Below are 12974 nucleotides of genomic sequence, written 5' to 3' on the forward strand. Positions count from 1 at the left end.
GTTGATGTGAGCAGATAACCAAGTCAGGAAGCAACTAGTGCCACCCTAGCTCAGGTTGTCCTGAGGGTGACAACACTGACCGTGGGTATACACAAGACAATATAAGCCCCTATCTGGGTCCCATAGAGTCAAGTGCTTGGTGACTCTGAAAGTCTCTCTGACCCCCACATACAGCATGGGTTCCCTTCCCTGGTAGCTCACATGGTGACTGACAGTCACTAAGTCTGTCACATTCCCAGAGAGCTTTGTGCTGGAAGAACTTTGGTGTCATTAAATCCCATTTGGCTCCCAGGGCCTCCCACCCACATGCTGTGAGTGCAGGAAGCAGGAGAAGGAACTCTACTTCTCATTCTACAAGCTGGCCTCCTCTAGCTGACTGTTGGCCAGGTCGGGCCAGGCTTGGGTGTTCATGGCACATTATTACTTCATGGGTGACAGGACAGTGGAATGAAACAAGCCATGTTTTTAGTCACCCAGAGTGTTGTCACCCAGAGTGTTGTCATGTCCAGTCCATGGGATGGTAATGACTCAGACAAGAACTCAAAGCTGTCCATACAATTTCTTACTAATTCTTCATGACAAAGAGGCCAAAGCTCAGAGAGGTGGAGTGCCTTGCCTGGGGTCACACAGCCCTGAGGGTGGTGCTGGAATGGGTCCTGCCACCTGTTTCCTGGAGCTGCAATGATGGAATGAGAGGTAGGGGGTTTCCCCTTCCACTTTTAATGAAAGGTGAGGTTTCAAAATAAACTTATTTAAATTCAGCAGCTCATGCTCTCCCATGAAAGATACAGTCAGATATTTGTCAGGGATAAAGGATGAACCATCGAAAACGTCCAGGTTTAAATTTTTTATTAGCTTAAGGCAGAATATAAAAAATTGTACCTCTTCCCTCATTAACCCAATTCAGCTACTACCCTGCAGTCTGCCCCCCACCACTTGCCTGGATTTTATTACACACAAAGGGGCTGTCTGGGAAAAGGCAGGCCTCGCTGAACTTGGCTACCCAGCAAGGGTTGTGATGTCACAGCAAGAGAGAAAGGCTCTGTCCATCATGGCTTGAGCCTCTCATCCCGTTGCCCTTGCCTTGTCCACCTGCAGTGGAGTTCCCTGCAGATGATCTGGGCCCTTTCTAATGTTTGGTTTAACGTGTCGCTGGTTAGCGTGTATATGTGACAGTGGTGACAGGCGAGGCTGTTCCTTTTTAAATACCATGTCAGAGCCACGGCGTCAGGAAGCCGGGATGTGCTCTGTGCTCTGTGCTACGCCAGGATCGCACTGGCTTATTTTTTAATGAGGAAGATCTACATCTCGAGAGTTTTTTATGTGTCACATCGCATGGACAAATCAGCCGCACGTCATGCTGGCCCGAAATGAAGTGCTGACAAATGTAGATGTTTCAAATTTAATTGACATTTAAATGCACTTGAGATAAAGTGGGAGGAATCATCCAGGCCTTGGTCTCCTGAGGTAATGAAGGGACACCGTGATCATTCTAGAAGAATCATTTCACTGTGGTACATGGGGTCTTCACTTCGTAAATGCTCTGGTTACCTTGTGTTCCTTGGTGACACAGCCCTCATGGGGTAATGTATATAGAAAGGCACTGGACAGGGTCAACTGTCCACTCTCTACCTCCTTTCCCTTGGCAAAGTCCTTGGACCTTTGGTTCTCTGAAAACATGGGTGCTGTCGTCTTTCAGAAAGTCTGAGCAAAAAAGTGAAATAGTCACCCAGGCCTTTGCCTAGTGCCTACCAAGTACTGAACCCTCTGCTGCTGTCCCATGCTGCCTCATAGGATGCTGTGGGCATCTCTATCCTGGTCAGGATGAAGAAGTGGTCCTATGCTGGCTGTATCTCAGCACATGGGTGTCATCCAGTCAGCCTGACTTACAGTTTCCAAAGCTCTTCAACCCATGATATAGGGCCAGTCCCCTAACCACAAGGTTGGCAGCAGTTGAAAAGGCAGAAGAGGCTTTGAAGCAAGGCTAAGTACTTCTGGAAGTCGAACCTGGAGCTGCTCCTGAAAGCCTGAGTAATGACTGCTGTGCTGACAGAGAACTAGGTACACAGGGATCTTTGTACTCAGTTTCATGGATATCTGAGGAGGATCGAAGGTCATTGCCATCACCGGTCACCATCAGAACAAGGGTATTCTGCTGTGATAATTCCTACTGTCACCAGCAAGAATCCAGGCCCTTCCACTCCCTTGGTGACTGGCTCTGCTCAAAGACAGTGGGGATCAGGGGTATCCATGGCTCAGACTCTCAGGCTCCCTGGACAATGGTGTAGACTCCATCTTTGATCCTGAACAGAGTGAATGTGGTTTGATGGCCAGAGTCCCTCTAAGAGGATCAAGGATGGGAGTGTTCAGAAGAGGGAGGACCTGGGGTTGGGGACCTCAGAATAGTATAAGGATGGATGGCTTGGGTAGGCTGAGGTGATGTGTGGCCAGGTGGCTGGGCTGCTATCAGGAACAGGAGACTTTTTTAGTCTCCACCAATGCAACCACTGTGGCCATCCTTTCTTCCAACAGAATTCTCTAATGCCCACATGGCATTAGACTCGTCGTCTGAGCATGGCCTGAGACAGTCCTTGCCAAGTTACCAGGAGGACACACACAGGAATAAGGCGCTATTACTCTCAGGGGTCTGTGTTGGAGGGAAGGTGGAGATCGGGAGAGCAGAGACACCTATCTCAGCCCTTTGCCCTTAGGACAAACATGTCCGCCTGAGGACCATGGAGATGGGGCTGCTAGGTATGTGACTCAGCCTCAGGGCAACTTGTTCCACTTGCTAGAGGGCTGGCTCCTGTGTGTTTGAGAGGGGGTCACATTGAGAGGGCTGGGCTCAGGATGGTTAGCCAAGATACACAAGGGGGCTGGGAATATAACAAGATATTGAGCCAGGGTGGCAGGGAATGTGTAAGAGGCTGGGGGCTCAGCTAAGTGGTAATGCCTTTCAGAGGTGACTGAAAGGCTGACTCCTAGAGGCTTTACCTATAGTGACAGCAGATGGGAACCGGCCTCCCTGTATGTGGGTACAGCATGTGAGCTTTCCTTGACTGGACCTTTGCAGTCAGTCACGTAAGTAGCCACTGAAATAAATGGGCTACTGCTGTCTCCAGTCAACATTAACCATTGTGTGTGTGTGTGGGGAGGGGTGGTAGAGGTGGGAGTGGCAATGCCGCCAGCTTAGATACACTTGGATGAGGGCTCCTGTTGGTTCTTGCTTTTTTAGTCCTGGTTCCAGTGCCTCGTCTGGCTTTAGGCTTCTCTTTGTCTCTACTACCCAGAATCCACTGGGGAGGGCAGTGAGTCAGGTCAGGGGCCTCTCGCTCTGCTAATTGGGTCTGTGACCTTCTGTGAGGGTGTTTGGACTTCTGGTTGCTCAGGCAGTGGGTATTGGCAGCCTGCCAGGGGTAGCACCAAGACAGCTGCCCCTGTTCCCTGGGGCCCAGGCCCAGCTGGCATCCTGGAGACTTGCTGCTGGGCTGGTGGCAGCTCCTAGCTCTTACAGGGTCAGAGGAGGCGAGGTGCTAGCAGCTTCAGTCAGTTCACGCACACCTGGCATACAGTGAGTGTTCATTGGGAGTTTGTGGTTGTTTACTTGCACCTGGTTGATCTCCAGGCTAGTGGACTGTGAGTGGCAGGCAGCTGCCTTCCCCAATTCCTATATTCCTCCATTCAGGAGACACCTTTGAGCAGAAGTCTGGGTAAACACTGGTTTGGCAGCCAGTGTCAAGGTTGAAGTACATAACTTCTCCCTGGAGAAGCTCAGAGTATGGGTATGTGTATGTGCATGTGCATGTGTGCACAAGTGTGTGTATGTCTGTTCACGATGGGGGCTGGAGCACAGGAAGGAAAGTCTGTGGTCCTATGTGACCATCCAGGTATTGGAGGACTGAGACTGGCCATTGCTGAAGAGGTGAGGAGGAATGGGAGGTCATGTGCTTCAATTTAGGATGTAACTGTGGCTTTTCCGGATATACTGGTTATGGGCTGGCATGCCACCTTGAACATGGGGAAGTTCATTCATGCACCGGTCTCTGTCCAAATGACTAACTCAGCATGGGGGTAGCTCTGGGCTGTATAGGAGGGAAAGGGCTCCAGTGAGATCTGACACCAAGGAAGGGGAGGCATATCCAGAGTGTGAGGGTAGCTTGTCTTCTGCAGTGAAGGACAGCGGCACAAGAGGAAGGGTTCTGAGATGCAGACTTTGGTCATGGTTCTCACCAAATGCTTCTGGCAATGGCTTCCGATCTTATTTTGCCTTCTGAGGCCTTGGTGCAGGGGCCATGGAGTACACCTGAGACAAATGCAATTGCACACTGCTGTCCCTCAGCAGTGTGGGCTCCACTTGGTGCAGACAGTCTGTTCAGCCAGCACACCTGCAGCTGTCTCCATCTAGAGACTTTCCAGGGCTGCTGGCTGCCCAGAGCCCAAGGGATGAGACAGTGTGGTTCCTGTTCACTGAGTTGGACAGGACAGACATCCTCCTCCAGCACTAGCTTAGTCATCAAGAGGCAGAATTGAAGCCCAGCTCTGCTACTAACTAGCTGTGTAACCAGTCCTGCTACTAACTAACTAGCTAGCTGTGTGACCAAGGGCAGGATCAAACTCTTGAACTTTCAGCCATTACCATAAAACAGAGCTCAAGTCCCCTACCTTCCAGTTTCTCATGAAGATGTAATGAAATGTCATGTGTGGAGTGTGCCTAGCACACAGTCTGCAGTGAACGGCAGTATTGGTTCCATATCTTATAGCGACACAAAATGAGAGAACACGCAGTAAGCAGGGTATTACCCCAGCATCTTTGTTCCTTTTCTTTTCTTTTTCTTTTTTAAAAGATTTATTTTATGTATGAGTTCCCTATCTGCATGTATACCTGCATGCCATAAGAGGGCATCAGATCCAAGTATAGATGATTGTGGGCTACCATGTGCTTGCTATAAATTGAATTCAGGACCTCTGGAAGAGCAGCCAGTGCTCTTAACTGCAGAGCCATCTCTTAGCTCCCAACATTTTTCTAATGAATGAATCCTTGGGAACAAAAGCTAAAGGTATAGCATAGGGGCAGGATTAAGAAGGAATAGCCTTTCACCCATATGCCTATAAGTTACAAATGACATAAGTTATCAAGATACAAGAGACAAGCCCATACAATTGGATATCACAGATTGAGGAGCTCCACAACCATAACTAGGCAAAGCCTGGACAGTCTCTACACGAATACTTATGTGTAGCTGAGTCAAAGTCGTGGGGTTCAGAGTGAACATGCTTCTTTCCTGACCTTCAGGCTGTCTCTAAGGCTACTGTACTGTTCTGAGAAGCAACATTGCTTAAAAAGAGATCTGCTGGGAGAGGTAAGCAGCCTTACAGTTCCCAGGTTGGTTGAATCTGGGCTCCTCTTTGGTATGAGGGAACTTAACTAATAGGTTGTGGCCAGCAGAATCTGCATCTGCATGTGACTGGAGAAACAAGCCATGTAGTCTAGAGAGCTTGGAGGGTAGGCGATCGGAACAGGGCATTTCAGGTCCACTGCCATCTGCAAGGATCTAATTTCGGGACCCATAGTTGGCCCCACTGCTGCACCAGGAAGGGACTAAACACAAATGATGTCCCTCTATATTCTCTGCCACTCAGTGAGGACTGCTGCTCCTGATCCCACTGCAGCCTTCCAGTAGGGAATATGAGGGGATACCTGGAGATTAATGTGGGCACTAGGCCCTTGCCTTGGTCATACATGTGTGGAGGCCAGAGGCTAACATCAGATGTCAAGGTAGATGCTCTCTACCATTCTGAGATGGTCTCTCACTGAGCCCACAGCTCACTGGTTGGCTAGACCGGCTGGCCAGTCCTCCCAGTGCTACAGTCAGACATGTGCTCTTTGCACCCAGCTTCTGTGAGGGTCCTGAGGACCTACCTGAACTCAGGTCCTTATGCTGACTCAGCTATCTCCCCAGCCCTTAACCCCATGTTAATCAGTGAATGGTGACTGAAAAACAGACTTTTCCTCCCAGAAATCTTTTGAAGGGCTTATCCAAGTGCTAAGAAATGGTCCAAAGGGGCTAGAAAACCTTAATTCAGGAAGGAAATGTCATTTTGGGTAAATATAAGTCAAGAGATGAGTCAGCATGGAAACTCCCTCTGAAGGCATCTTCTGTGTGCCTAGCAGGTTCTTAGAGATGTCTCCTGAATGGATGCACATCTGAATGCACATATGGAGCAATGGACAGAAATGTGTCAGCAGGGAAGGAGAAACGGGCCTCAGCCGAGAGCTGTTGGCTACTGCTGGAGCTTGGTGGACCTCAGAATGTTCAGCTCCTAAAAGCCTCCGGCTTGTTGAATCAAGATATCTATTGAATATGGTAGAAGTGAGGGACAGGCAGGAAGGTAAGAGGATGGAGTCACCCCTTCAGCTGCAGCCCAAATCCTCTAAGAGTCCAGCACACTTTGATATCCCCAGAAAAGATAAAGAACTAGGACTCAAGACAAGCCACAGTGAGTCCATGTGTGCCACCAGGAACCACCCTCCACAAAGACCACTAGATGCTGGCTCCTGCCTCCCAGCCCCTCTCCCCAACATGAAGCTGACAGATTGGTGGCGCTGTTTTCCTTCCCTTCCAGAACAATATTTGAGGAGTCTGTTTTATTAAAATATTTCCCGCTGGATGCTTCCCGTGTTTCACGAATGTGGTCTTGCCAGCTGGGGCTGGTGACAGCTGAGAGAAACACATCCAAGTGCTGTTGTGACATGGCATTTGGAAGTGGAGGAGCATGGGGGCGGGAGGGGGGTTAGGGGATGGCAGCAGGGAAGAGATGCAGGGAAACACCCGGGTGGCACCAGAAATGTCACTGGCATGATGAGACACAACCTCGACTCTTCCTCATTAAGACATGTGAAGAGAAGCCCTAGCAGTGACGTCTCAGAACATCCCCTGCTGCCCGTTGGCCAGCCTGAGCTGCAGTGGGGTGCCTTTTGATTCGTGTCACTGTTTGCCAGCCCTCTGAACCAGCCCCCACACTCTTGCCCAGTTCATCTCAACCTGATGCTTTCTGGAAGGAAATCTACGACAATTGGATAGGCACATTACACGAAAATACTGAAGTGATGCTGACCCGGCTAAGGCAATTACCGGGAGGAGCTACCTTCTTGACACAGTCGGCTTTTTGCACACACTAAAGCATTATTCCTGTCACTGGGCTTGGAACAGGAACAGCATAAATAAATGTGCTTGGTGAGTCCAATCTCTAATCAGGAGTGCAAAGTGGAGAATGTGTTTCCATAGGATGTGAACTGCTGCCAGTCTTTGTGTGTGTGTGTTTTGTTATGGAAGGGTGTCTTTAGTTTATAACTCAATATCTACAGGCCCGTGGCCTCTATCCTAGGACACTTAGATCAGCTATGAAGAGGTGGCTAATTCCATTCCCTTCAGGAGAAATCTTTAAGGCAAGAGGAAACCCAGAACCATGCAGCATTCTCACCACAAGGGGGCAGTCATAATCCGTGGCAAAGACAATGTCCCTCAGTGTTCCCACCACATCAATGTGTAGGCCCAAGTTGAACCTGCCCTAACTTCAGGTATCCCCTCTTCAAATCCTCACATATTCAAGCACCTCTAGAAACACACACACACTCTCCTACTCTGGTGTTCTCCCCTAATGATAAAGACCATTCATGAAGGCTGGGAGAAATGAAGTGAACTGAGCTAGGCCATAGCCTGACATTTTGGAATTATTTCCCTATTTGGTATCAGTTCTTTGTAAAGAGAGGCATTTTCCCCTTCCACACAAAAGATAGCCCCCCATTCAGTCCTCAAACAACCCTAGGCCAAGATGGGTCTGTGATATTTAAGATATTTCTGAAGCTGTCCAAGGAAGCTGGTGAGTAGCTGAGTCTAGGGCTATGCACCCTGGGACAAGGAGAAACAGTGTTTCTCCAGGTGGCTCTGGAGTTGGAACCATCTGTAGCTTTGGCTCTGCAGGCTCTGTCTCTATCTATCTAACAGCCACTCAGGATGTCACTGAAGCTGGCTCTAGGCTGGGTCTCAGGGTGCCCAGATGTACTCTGGCTCAGGGGGGACTTTGAAGCAAGGTGCTATGGCTGAGGAGAGACCAAGGTAAGGATGTCTTCTGGATGAGCTCAAGCCACGGAGACTCTGAACAGCAGCAGGCCTACAATGGGGGTTGGACTTGCCGGGCAGGTAGCTGCTTTGGCAAGGTAGCTTACTCTCACCTGTGGACTCTACACCTTCAGTGTGAGAGGCCTGGGGCCTTCTTTGGAATGTGGCTGAGTGCCTTTGGGCTGCACCACTCAAAGCACAGCCCAGGTTCCTGATGTGACAACGGAGGCTCAGACTCTGACCAAGCTCTGTTCCCTGTCTGGCCTCCTTATTTAACACCTGCTCAGGATTTCAAGGGAGCCTCCAAGAGGAAGGCTGGAGCTACAGGCTTGGTCACCACAAACCCTGGCTCATTGGGTTTCTGTACTCACTGCTCGGGGCTTGAGATGGACGTCCTCCGGCCTTCCACAGCCATGTTGCTCTTGGGTCTCTTGATGACATGCGGCCGAGGCGGTCTTACCTAAGGATGAGCATGGGGAAATCCCCAAGAAGGAGTGAGTTATAAAGGTCCCTCAGGCCCACTGTGAACATTTGGATGGACTGCCCCAGGAGGCCTGGTTACAGGTTGTCTAGGTCTGGGCTACCATGGTCTCACAGAAGCACCACCACTTACCATACAGCATATGGATACGCTCTCTGGAGTTTAAGCCAGAAAGGCTCTCCTCATCTGCAGACCCAGTGGCCTCTCACTGCTGACTGAGGTGTGAACAACATGGGAGGCAGAACAACAACACCCTATTCATGGAATTCAGAAATCTGTGTGTGGAACAAAGAGGTTCCACTCATATTTGTTTAGGGTAGGGACACACACACACACACACACACACACACACACACACACACACTCAAAATACTCTTTTACAGCTGAATTACAGGATACTTATTTTCCTCTCTAAAGGGAAGGGGCGGGGTTGGGGATTTAGCTCAGTGGTAGAGCGCTTGCCTAGCAAGCGCAAGGCCCTGGGTTCGGTCCCCAGCTCCGGAAAAAAAAAAAAAAAAAAAAAAAAAAAAGAACAGTAAAGGGAAGGGGCAGCAACTGACAGCTCCACAGGGTACCCAGCTAAGTTAACCTGCTTCTCAGGGCACTGTATGCCTGTCTTCCAGTAGGGCTCAACTGGACGCTGCACAAAACACAACTTAGGGGTGGCAGTCGGCACACAAGGGCATCAGGCAGCTTCCTACACTCCCTTCCTACTATACTGTGGGTAGATGGATTGCTCTGAGCTGCCACCTCTGAATACCACAGTGACGCCACAGAGCCTATGGTGGATGTTAGGCTGTGAAATGCTGGTACTCTTAGAATGAGTGTCATTTGGTCTAATCAGTATTATGTGGATTTATGTGTGGTACCATCACCTCTGACCACTTCTAATGTCAAAGAGATCTGGGGAGAGAGCTGAGAATGTTTCTCTGTGGCTCTTGTTGCTCATGTAGACAAGCCAGCATTGGAGACTGCATAGGGAGCGTGCATTCTCTTCAGCTGCAATGAGACACTGGCTGACAGGATGGGAAAGACAGTGTGCACACTCCATTATCTACTGCCCTTCTTCAGAACTACCCTACCCCGGCCCCAATCCTATCCCCAGCAACTGGTGGGGGACACAGAACAATGGCTTAGGAACAAGATTACAGAAGTTGGCTACATACAAGACCAGTCTTGATAGAGTATCATGGAGCCCTCAGGTCTGCACATGTCTGACCAAACCAAAGATTTTCCTATGGAGCGGCCAGTCTGAGCTCAGACTTCTTTGGCAAATCAGAGATGAGGTAAAGGCCAAGAACATTCCACAAAACATGCTGTCTTCTTCCACAGAGCTATTGTTAAGACTTAACCACAGGGTGTGGGTAACACACTGGTGTGAACATGGCACAGTGTAGGCTCCAGAAATGCTTGCCTGCTTCTTTGTGATCGAGAAGCCCCCTTTTATCAATAGTGAAAGGAAGGGAAGGAGGTGCCTGTAAGAAGATAGACTGCCGATACAGTCTTAATCCTTTCAGTCATCCGGTGAGGTGCCTGGTACATAGTGGGGCCTCAGCAAGATTTGCAGACAGGTCAATGTTTGGAATCTAACAGCGCTACATACTGCTGTGGTTGTCACTGTTACTAGAAAGGTACCTGCTACTCAACAGACATTTGGTCAGCATTTGCCAAATAAATACATGGCTATATCTGTACCCATGCTTATACGGGGGACCTTGGGTTCCTGAGACTCTGCCTGCAAAGGAGGAGAAGACAGTTGGGTGGAAGGGCTCTCCTGCCATTGCCAGGGACTGAGTTCAGGAGGGTCAGACATTATGGCCTGTCAGCTTGTCCCACACAGGGCTGCTCCTTACTACAATGAAGACAGGTTAAGAATGTGAACTTGCTACTGAAATGGGGGGATTAAGTTTGTGGCAACTTCAACTGAACTTGCAACGTGGTGAAACATGGGGAAAAAGAACAACAGAGCTAATTAGACGAGCTGAGCTGTCAGAGTGCTGCTGAATGGCTCAGCGCCAACAAACAAAAGGAATGGGCTGGCAATCAGCAGGATCGATGGAGGAGACTGCTTCATTAGGGATGATAAAACAGACAGAGGAGGGAGAGGAGCGAGGGGTGAGGGAGGGTGGGAAAGACACAACAGACCAGAGACAGTCACCCCTGTGGTTATAGACCCACCCAGAGTCACACGTTCCTCAGTGGTGTAGGATTATCATTAAAGGCAAACACCCAAATGCACCAGGCTTGGAGACTGCAGTGTATATACAGTCTCACAACCAGACATCCACAAAGGCATGCATAAGAGGCTCTCTCTCTCTGTCTCTGGGTCTCTCTGTTTCTCTGTCTCTCCCTGTCTCTCTCATGCGCGCGCGCGCGTGCGCGCGCGCGCACACACACACACACACACACACACACACACACACACACACACACACACCATGTAGTGGCAGGCCACAACCAGGCCTAGACACACACAGGCAACTGGTTTAATCAGAGACAATGCAGACAAACCCTGGTGTATTTTAGCAGTACCATCCCTCTTCTGGAGTGGTTAGGAAGGGTGAAGTCTGGGCGGAGGGGAAAAACCACTCTCATACACAACAGGGGCTGGCCCACCATTGCTAAGATCTCAGCAGCACCAGGGGAGAGAATGCTAAACAGGGCTTTCCAGATCTGTTCAGGGGGACTAGAGGGGAAAGTTGGGAAGCCAGCCAATTCCCCACCGGATTCAAAACCTGAGAAATCTAAGTCGGCAGGGTTAAGTGTGTATTGAATACAAAAGCACCAAGTACATTTGATTTTAATGGTGAGCAAGAAATAATAAATAGAGAGCTTATAGTGTTTCATATGTGGGCCTACAGCAGGAGGCCTCTCCCTTCTCCCTGGTGGCTCCAGCCACTGCCCTTCATCCAGGGGACACCAGCATGATTTTCTTTCACTCTTTCCTTCGCCTTATTAAGATCCTCTGGTTCTAGTCGAGCTCCAGCCACAGGTGCCGGGCTACACAATCCCTCATCAAGGCCGAGTGCCTATCATCCCATGGCTTTGCACCCAGGCCAGCAGCTGCTGTGCTTAGCCATGTTTACAGCCAGTGACCTGGCAAATCCTGACATGGAATCATGTCAGGCTGTCCTCTCCATGGCCCTTAGGAGTTCTCGAGTGTCTTTCCACCCAGTGTAGACTAGTGTCTATGGGACATGTTGGCATGAATGCGTCCAGAATAAATAACAGTCCCTGTGGCCTGGGGACCCTGGACCCTATACCATTGTTATCTTCTAGCTTCCTAGTCTGTCTCTTAGTGGTTATGCTTGCAGAAGAGGGGGAGCCCAAGAACACAGCCAGTGAGCCACCTCACCCTGGCTAAGGGCAGAGGCAGATGCTACCCAGTCTTCTTTTGGGATATCATTGCTTCCTCAATGATGCTTGGGCACCTGACAGTTTACTCAATCCCCACAATAGTAAGACTAAAGTCCACAAGAGCTGTCTCTAGTACTTGAGTTTTTCTCAGAGAGCTACCATGCCTTGAATCACATTGAGCCCCTGGCTTTCCTGGAGCCCAGGCCTCCAAGGCTGCCCGGAGCTCCCCACCAGCTACCTATGGCTGTCAAAACTCCAGAGGTAGCTCTGGTCTCAAAGGCCAGCTGGTTTCTTACTATCTCTGTAGTCCTGACTATGAACTAGGGATGTCTGACATGACGTCTGCCTTCTGTGGGCTGAAAAAGAATAGATGACGGGGTAGGTGCTCAGTCCTGGGCACATTCAAGGGTGCTTATACTTCCCAACTCTTATCCCTGCCATGACAGAACACGCCCAGAGACCTCACAGGAAGTCCATCTGGCCAGAGCTCAGTTAATATTTTCCAACTGAAATCTCTGTCCCAGTCCTGTGTGCTGAGATCATCTCATTTCCATGAGACAGACAGAGGTTTAGGGAACTGGGAATACCAGAAGGATCTACATTTCTATAGTTTGGTGATCCTTGGAAAGGGTTAACCTACCAAATGACTTTTCTGAAACGGGCAACCACAATACTTAGTACATGGCACTACTGTGAGTCTCAGGTGGGATGAGGTCCGCCAAATGGCTCATAAATGCCAAATGCCTATAAAATCCTAGGTAAACAATGGCTTTTGATAAACTGGGCCATTATTTAGAAATAAGTGGTAAGGTGGAAAACCTGTTAGAGGAAATGCCTTTCAAATAGCACCCATGTTCACCTTTACAGAAGGCCATTGTGAATGAGGGCCTGGTATAAAAAAGAGGGTGGATCAAATAGCTTCAGTCCTTGCCCAGTGTCATATGCCCTGAGCATTCAAGTCCAGTTCTGATGAATCCCTAATCCACACGGCTAAGGCTTGTACTGACACATTTGCT

General features: G+C 49.5%; 1 protein-coding gene across 23 annotated transcripts in view; it reads right to left on the minus strand.

Annotated features, from left to right (window-relative positions):
• The window catches only part of Dennd1a (DENN domain containing 1A), a 487315-nt gene that overhangs the window by 8224 nt on the left and 466117 nt on the right, over positions 1–12974 (minus strand). For all 23 annotated transcript variants that reach the window (NM_001191747.1, XM_039105292.2, XM_039105287.2 and 20 more), the window contains one exon: positions 8492–8580. In NM_001191747.1, coding sequence (NP_001178676.1) covers positions 8492–8580 — 89 coding nt within the window. The remainder of the gene's footprint in view (positions 1–8491; positions 8581–12974) is intronic.

This window comes from Rattus norvegicus, chromosome 3, assembly GCF_036323735.1.
Source record: "Rattus norvegicus strain BN/NHsdMcwi chromosome 3, GRCr8, whole genome shotgun sequence".
NCBI lineage: Eukaryota > Metazoa > Chordata > Mammalia > Rodentia > Muridae > Rattus > Rattus norvegicus.